The 8,321-nt window shown below is 33.2% G+C and overlaps 1 protein-coding gene and 1 pseudogene across 1 annotated transcript; both read left to right on the top strand.

Moving 5' to 3' along the window:
• The first annotated feature begins 2,498 nt into the window (after positions 1 to 2,498).
• LOC106297703 lies at positions 2,499 to 3,539 on the top strand (annotated as a pseudogene).
• Positions 3,540 to 5,110: 1,571 nt separating this feature from the next.
• On the top strand, positions 5,111 to 6,619 carry LOC106299510 (protein CPR-5-like). The gene is made up of 4 exons (XM_013735591.1): positions 5,111 to 5,325; positions 5,487 to 5,543; positions 5,656 to 5,691; positions 5,811 to 6,619. The coding sequence occupies exons 1-4, from the start codon at positions 5,125 to 5,127 to the stop codon at positions 6,588 to 6,590; spliced, it is 1,074 nt and encodes a 357-aa protein (XP_013591045.1). The 5' UTR covers positions 5,111 to 5,124; the 3' UTR covers positions 6,591 to 6,619.
• Positions 6,620 to 8,321: the final 1,702 nt, after the last annotated feature.

Genomic DNA, 8,321 nt, shown 5'->3' with positions numbered 1-8,321 from the left:
AGCACATAGTCCTCGGTATATTATCCAAAACCCGAAAAAAGAATTGAAAAATCGAGACCGATTTATCAGCTAACAAATTATGTATCAAACAATTTATAAATTGATAAAATCATTTATCAGCTAAAAAACTATGTATCAATTAACGACAAGAATTTTGTAACATTTTATAATTTAGCGGTTCATTGTTGTAACACCTAACATAACATACATATTTGAAAGAGTGGAAAAATAAGAACCGATAAAATTGAAGATCCAATATAACATTATTATTTTGGATAAGTGAGTAAATATTGCCCATCATAAGTGTTAACAAAATAAAAATATCAGTTAACATAAACAAAAATATAGAAGATCAGCTGGAACATTTTTGTTATTGGGAACTGAAAATGAAAAAGGATTTGGAATTGAATTATGCAGTATCGGTGAGAGATAATTAAGATTGTACCTTGTATTTATATTTAACCACCAACTGAGGAAATCAACATTGCCGGCACCGGATTCGTAAGGAGATTTAAAGCCATATATGAAATATCTGGTAAAAATTAAAAATGTGTTGGATGTGGAATCATATAGGTTTGTATAATAATTAGAGACTAAAGTTAAAAACAAAGAATATGTTTCTTAAGGGAAGGTAGATGAAAGAAAAGCAAGAGAAAAAATGACAAAAGGTAAAAGAGAATATGAGAGAGACAACTAAGAGGGCCACTTGTCTAACGCGTGCAGAAGCCTATGGAGTAGAGTTCCATAAAATTTAGGGACAATTCCAGAATATAAAATAGATGAGAAAAGTGAAGGGTAGTTTGCCAATATAGAATGGTTCTACGGCTATGCACACCAATTTTCTCTTCTTTTTTCCATATGTTTTACTATGTCTTAAATAACAACCACCACTATAAGAGATGGACGAATAACAAAGAAAACATAATAAAATTTCAATCTTAGACAATTCTTCAAAATATAAGAGATTCTTAAAACATAAATGTGGGTATAGCAAATACATGCAAAATGTAATAATCATGGTAGAAATTTCATCAAAATAAAATCTAGATGACATTTATAGAAAAGGATCAGACATTATACACAATCGTATTCAATCATAAATGGAACGTATAACAAAGTTAAATTACTAATGTTGATCTAATAGAAATTGCTAAAAAAATCGTCTGATTGAGGACTATAAATTTGATTGTGATCTGTTTTACGAATTTTCTAACTATGAAAACTGAAAATTTAATAAAACATATTTAAATATCTTAGAAAACTTATAAAATTGTATTTTTCATTATTAATATGTATTTAATTTAAACATATATCGGGTGTGGCTGGTAGCGGATGTATGTGCTGTCAACATCCTCATTTATTTCTACAGCACTAAATTCACAACAATCAAGTTTTAATAAAAAAAAATTCAAAATCAAACCTCTTGAAATAACCTACAGCTGTATAAGTGTTCTGTAGAGCCAAAAATTCAGAGCAATTTTTTTTGGAGCTTTCCATAAAATTTTACAGCAATAAAATCTAAAACCACCGCAAAAAATCTAAAGATCTTTTTCTACAGCAAATTTTTCAAAGCTACAGCCAATACCAATTGGACCCAACATCTCAAGCATAAATCATTTCAATTTTAAATGATTTCTTAATTTTAGTTTTAAGTAAAATTAGGATAAAAATATCTTATCACATGTAAGAAAGTATAGTTTAAAAAAAAAGAGATTTTTTTTCAAATTATAAATCAGAAATAGTATATTTTCAAATTATACCTATATTTTTAGGATAATGTCATTAATTTCTAGTTTAGATTCACTAAAGCGATGTGTTTATCTATCTATCTATCTATATATATAAAATCATGTTTTCTTCTCTCACGTTCGTCCACATCACCCTCCACGTATGAAAGTCGAGCGTCCTCCAGCCGCCACGCGTCCGCTCCTGCTAAACGCTTCATTTTCATTAACTCTATTCGTTAGTGGGCTTCGTTTGTGTGTTCTTTATCTGGGCTTCGGGCTGCTGAGTTTGTTCCTTAGCCAGCCCGATATAACATAAGTCGTCTCTAACCCTAATGTTCTCCGGAGTCCGGACAAGAAAACCAAAGTCGCATCCCCCATCCTTTGACGGCGAGTCGATGTGGTTTCAGCTTTCACTCACCATACGAAACGCTCCGAGTTAAGAGTTCGTGTTTAATCCACTCAATTCGCCCCCCCCCCCATTATGTGTATTCAATGTGTATTCAAAGCATTCTTCAAGCTCAGAGGTGGTGTGGTTTATGTATAAAAAGATGTGGTTCATCACTTTCTTACTCACAGTCTTATCAAGCAAATAACTTTTGCAGAGCAGAGGCAAGCAGTGCTTCTATTACAAGTAATTTATGCAATTCATACCCTTCATCTGAAGCAAAGTGATTGTCGCTTATGTCTTACAGCTCTTACGATTGTTTACCGTTCAAAGTTTTTTTTTTTATTTCACAATCTCTCTTGCCTCTGTTCTTCTTTATAGATAAGATGTATGTATAAGAGAGTATGAGTTTTAGTTTAGTGCAAGATATGTCCTTGAGATGTTGATTTGGGGTTTGTGATCAGGTTTCAGGAGGAATTGTTAAATCCAAGAGAAGCAAGCATGAAGAAGCTGGAAGCAGTAAAAACTTAATAGAGAAGTGTGATGATAAATATACCAATAAGGACAATACAAAGCCTCCTGAGCCAGCCAAAGATTACATTCATGTTAGAGCTAGAAGGGGTCAGCCAGCAAATAGCCACCGCCTCGCTGAAAGTGTGCTACTACCTTCAGAAATGTTGATGTTTGTGTTTGGTTATCAGGTAAGAAGAGAAAAGATCAGCGAGATGCTGACTTTACTTCAGGATCTGGTTCGTGGTTCCAGCCGGATAACAGGGAAAGCAGTTTCACTTGATAAAATCATAAACTATGTGCAGTCCTTAGAGAGACAAGTTGAGGTATAATTACATTTTGTATGAAATATTGCTTTAAAACTGGATTTAAATTCTTCTTAAGATCTGAAACATTTGTTCTGTTTTTCTTCAGCTATTGTACATGAAGCTGGCTACAATAAATCCAAGGATGAAGTCTAACCGTAATGCTGCTTTATCCATAAAGGTAAAAGAAAATATGATTTACGCAATTGCTTGCTCAGAGCAAAGACTTCCGTTAGGATACTATTCTCTTGCCCAGAACATGCCTAGATTCTCAGACACGTAATTCCTCTCGAACTATGGATTTGTTCAAACTAAGGTAATTAGTAGATAGTGTCATAGATTCCTGAGATGTATTGTAAACCCAACATGTTCAAATATTTATGTGTTTTCTGTTTTGATTTTCAGATATGGATAGTGGGAAAATGATATACAAAGTATTGTTCATATGGGTTTTGGAAATGTCCAGCAACAAAGCAACAACAACAGTTGTAACAGAAGATTTAGAACCATAATCTCTAATGAGAAAATTTAGAACCAGTATACATGCTGTTAATCTCTTTTATGTTATCTGGTTCTGAACCAACGCTACAAATGAAGCTTGAGCCATGGTAAGAAGTCTTCCAAATTTTATACACTCTTCGTCAAACTCTGTTGTTGCCGTAATACAAAGGGCCTTTAATATAATAAGATAACAAAACTCGGCTACTTGAAAGTTAATACTTGATGGCCCACTTTCAAAGGCAGCCAATTACGCTTTCTCATACTAATCACATAATCTCAAGAATAATATGAACAAAGTGTCTCCTTTCAAGACCAAAATTCCGCTCTCATTTGACATCTAATGGACTGACACGAAATAAATGTAAATTGTGAATGATGTTGCTTTGATAGTATAATTGTGTTATATGTTTTTCTTAAACAAAAACTTAGTTCAGAAATGGAAACGTCATAGAAAAATAGTCAAATGTGCATGCTAAATATATAAAGAGGTAATTTAAGAAATTAAATGTTATAAAGTATACATAGATGATAGTATAGAAAAATTAAAAGAGAACTTTATAATTTACTTGGTTCTGCGTACATAGAAGTTCCAAGATAGACCCCTGTCCAAGATTTTGTTTAAACATACGATTAAATTTTAACCAATGTGTTTTTCTTTACTTTTATTTTAATTGTAAAATAGAGAATTTAAAATATCGTAAAACCATTCAGTTTATTTCAGATCGATGACTGTAAAAGTCAGTATATGAGAGATTAAAGAATTAGTATTAGGAAAAAAAAACAATTTTGACAATGAAACAAAACCGCAACAAGGACTAATACATCTTCACATATTCAAATAACAACTGTGGTAAAAGTAATCTCTATGCAATAATTTTGCTATGGACAGGAGAATATAAAGAATGCATCAAATGTATGTATTTGCCATGAACGGCAAACCGACATGTCTTGAGCTGACAAATGCTGGAAATAAATCAAAATTTCCTTACGTGATGTTTCTATATTGAAAAGAAGTGTTATGGAACTAAAATGATCTTTATAATTTCAAGTTCAATGTTTTCTTATTTCGGTTAACTTTGCTTTACTACCTTCTTTGCATTCAATATAACATTCTATTTTTAATAAGAAATGCAACTTCAAATAATCACTACTTCCACTCCGATAGCATGTTGAAAGACTATGATTTCAACATAAAAAGTAATTACTCTTATTACATATACAAAATAATTACCCACAACCCAATATTTTCAAACCCGAGATATTACAAACCACAAATAACACAATGAATATGAGATCAAATTTTTGTAAAAGGAAACAACATGAAAACCATTTAAAGCCCTCACAGCATATCAATGGCACAAATTTTTAATATAGAAACAACTATTGTAAACAAATAAAATATATCTTATCACATATAATCCTTCTTCACCCAAAACTTTCTCAAAACACAAAAAAATCATTATCATACACAATCACTTACAAATGCAAAGTTAAACACAAACCACAAATACATACAAAAATAATAATCTAGATCAAAAAGAAAGTATATTCCGCACGCATGGCGGGCCGACTTTAAATAAAATAAAATAAGGATTTAAGGATAGACACGAAATTAGGTAAAACCCTACAAAAACGTATGTATACTATTGTTAAATACACTCACGATACATACTATTGTTAAATACACTCACGATACATGGGCGTTAGAGAAGGAGAAAGGAAGAAAGAGATAATGGACAAGGAGGAAGCCTCTACAGCTAATCCGAATTCTAGTCGAAGGGTTCCGAGAGTTGCTAATAGACTGCGAACGCGGTTAGGTATGGCTCGACGAAACGTTGGGGAACGGAAAGCCGAAGCCTTAGCTCTAGGCATGTCATTCGCGGCTTTTGCCACTCTGGTTCGATCAATTCCCCTCTCTTGGGAACAATGATTGTTTTGACCTAAATATTTTAATTAGGTTTTCTTGGGAAACAATCAATGATATGTATTTTAGTAAGGTTTATGATTCGAAAGTACATTGTTTTAACTGCTTTGTTCTTGTGTTTTCTTGTTCTTTAGGTTGTTGAGAAAAAGAATGCTGCCGATGAGAATACAAATGTGGCTGATCTTGCATTGGTAAATACTATGAATTTTTTAGCTTAATCTAACTTAAATGGGTAGCCGACGAAAAAAAAAGTATTATGAATTTTCCAAGTACTCTTATTTCTTTTTTTTGTTTGGTTTGCAGATTTATGCTTCTGCTGTCAAAGAATCTTTAGCCAATGTAAGCCAAAAAAAACAAAAGAAAAAATCCTGGATTTTAATTTTTTCTCTGGTTGCATTTTTTTTTTTTGCTAAATTTTGGTGGTTGCATTCTTAAAAGTTACAATGATGTGATTACAGGTATACGGTACTAGGATTGGTTCATTTGGAGAGAGATCATTTAACAGTACCCTAAGGATCCTTAAAGTGACCAATGATTCTGTCGAGAAATTCAAGCTAGAGATGGGCGTTTCTGAAGCTGCACTCAGAACCGAGAGATTGGACGCCGACGACCAAACATATGAAACCGAACTGGAAGCCGAGATGAGCACTGTTATCATGAATTGGCTCGTCTCAAGTGTCATCAACGCTCTGGCGTGGATGTTATATGTTTCAAGTGCCTTCACACGAACATGCATGAAAGAAAACATGTTGATGTGCCGGCATCCATTTTGGTTGCAGATCTATTTCGCTATCTTAATGATCCTCGTAGTCACCTACTTGATAATCCATCGTTCACCAGGTACAAAACATAGCACGCGAGCACCTTATAGCCTTCTTTTACTCGGAGGTATTTTTTACGGTTTATTGGATATGTACTTGGGGGACGCATTGGACAGTATTGGCAAACTGTGGCTGTTTCTTTGGGCAACGCTTTGCCTTCTTCGATACGTTGCAGATACCATCACTTTGGCTATGTTTGGTCTAGTGTACGGTCCACGATATGTGACTCAAGAGACCAAAACACGCACTATGGTTCCGTATTGGGAACGGGCAAGTTCATTACTTGTAGCGATTCTGTTGGTTATTCCTCTGATTAACGGTTTCTTGCCATTTGCAACGCTTGGTGAATTGGGAGATCAGTTTGGTGAATGGTGGACATCACACTTCTCAATCCTCACGTCTGCAGTTAATCTTTGATTATTTATTTATTTCTTTTACCATTTGCATTTGGGACTTTTTTTTATCTTGTTATGAAATGAAAAAGCGTGTTATACATGTCGTAGAAAAAGCAAAAAAATTTGCTTTTTGAAATGCAATTAAGTTTTGCTTGATTGGTAACATCAATCAAATTTTAGTCACATCATATCAATTCCGCCCGCGTACACAGAACATGTTTCCATTCATAAATAATTACAAAGGCAGTTTTCGAGTTTTTATTACACTACAGAGCAGTTTAGTTTATGCTACTAAGACAATTTTTCCTAATCAAACTACTTTTAAGCTATAAACAAGCTAAACAAGCTTGTAACTAAGTGATATTACCCTGACTAAATATTATATCTGATTTCTAGGGAATTTAATCACGTTCTTCCAAGTAAACAAAATAAAGTGGGTCTCATATCTTTCTTTCTTCTTCAACTTTTTCTTTTTGAGTTTTTAATTTTTTTTGTAAAATGAATATTGTTTCTTCAGAATTTTTTTAAAAAGAAAACATGTATTTATTCAGTATCTTTATTATTCAATTTTTCTTTTAAGATATATAAAGCTATATCTCTGATGGTGGTGTAACTATAATGTATACGGCGACGTCAACGACTATGGTTGCGGCGAGTTCCAGTCTCCGTTCACTCTTTCGTGATGATCCAAAAGGTCTTTGTGGTGATCTCAGCCTCTCTTCCATTGTGTTCCAAGATGTCTTCGTGGTGATCTCAGCCTCTCTTCGTGCCTTCGGTGGACTGTAAAGAGAAGCCGCCGCTGCATTCGAAATTATATCGCCATTGTTGAACCTTGAAATTAAGTTTTCTTAATTTTCATGTGGTCTTTGTAATTTTAAATATTTCCACTATTTGCCCAAAAACTTTCAGATTTGCAAATAAGTCCTCCTCAGTTAACTTAAAACTTCTAAATTTGCATTTTAGACCCCATTGAATGAAATGAACAAATAAATGTACCAAAAACCTCTATATGCATTTTTAGCAACTATACTCAAAATCATTAAAATTACTAATATCATAATTTGATAAATGTACAAATGAATTGGTGTACATGTATCATTTCGTATATATTGTATACGTGGACAATATAATATATGTGTACACGTTGACGATATTTGACACACTGAATATCTTTCAAGTATTTTTCAAAATGTGATTTTGGGTTTTTAACCATATAATGTGATTTTGTGGTTTTAGTAGAAAAATATGATTGTACGGTACATTGTTTTAGTGATATACAATGCAAATAGAAATATGTACACATGTATGAAAAAAAAACACATATAAACAAGTACACATGCACATATAAATATAAACATGTACACATGCAGATATAAATATGTACACATGTATGCATAAACACATACACTACAAGAAAACATAAGCTTAACGAGGGCGGTTTTCCTCGTGAGTTCGTCGTAAAAGAGGCTTTACGACGAATTAGCGAGGCTCTACGACAAATTAGCGAGGAAACACGTTTGCTCATTACTCATCAGTCGTAACACATATTTTCTCGCCAATTCGTCGTAACTTAGCGAGGAAAATATTTCGTCGTAAAGACGAAGTACATCATTTCGTCGTAAAGACTACGTAAATATTCCACGTAAGGAGGTCACTATATTTCCTCGTAAATACCTCAAAACGAGTTTCTCGTAAACTACACGTAAATACCTCGAAAGTGTTTCCTCGCAAAATACACGTAACTACCACGAAA

Source organism: Brassica oleracea, chromosome C6, assembly GCF_000695525.1.
Source record: "Brassica oleracea var. oleracea cultivar TO1000 chromosome C6, BOL, whole genome shotgun sequence".
NCBI classification, from domain to species: domain Eukaryota; kingdom Viridiplantae; phylum Streptophyta; class Magnoliopsida; order Brassicales; family Brassicaceae; genus Brassica; species Brassica oleracea.
Note: the sequence above shows the minus strand (reverse complement) of the source record. Positions and strands in the feature narration are given on the sequence as shown.

What these genes read in the sequence shown, in the direction of transcription:
- LOC106299510 (XM_013735591.1), top strand. Translation starts at nt 5,125, where the DNA reads ATGGGCGTTAGAGAAGGAGAAAGGAAGAAAGAGATAATGGACAAGGAG. An exon ending in ATGTGGCTGATCTTGCATTG is followed by an intron (nt 5,544 to 5,655) that starts GTAAATACTATG and finishes TTTGGTTTGCAG; the next exon opens with ATTTATGCTTCTGCTGTCAA. An exon ending in TCAAAGAATCTTTAGCCAAT is followed by an intron (nt 5,692 to 5,810) that starts GTAAGCCAAAAA and finishes ATGTGATTACAG; the next exon opens with GTATACGGTACTAGGATTGG.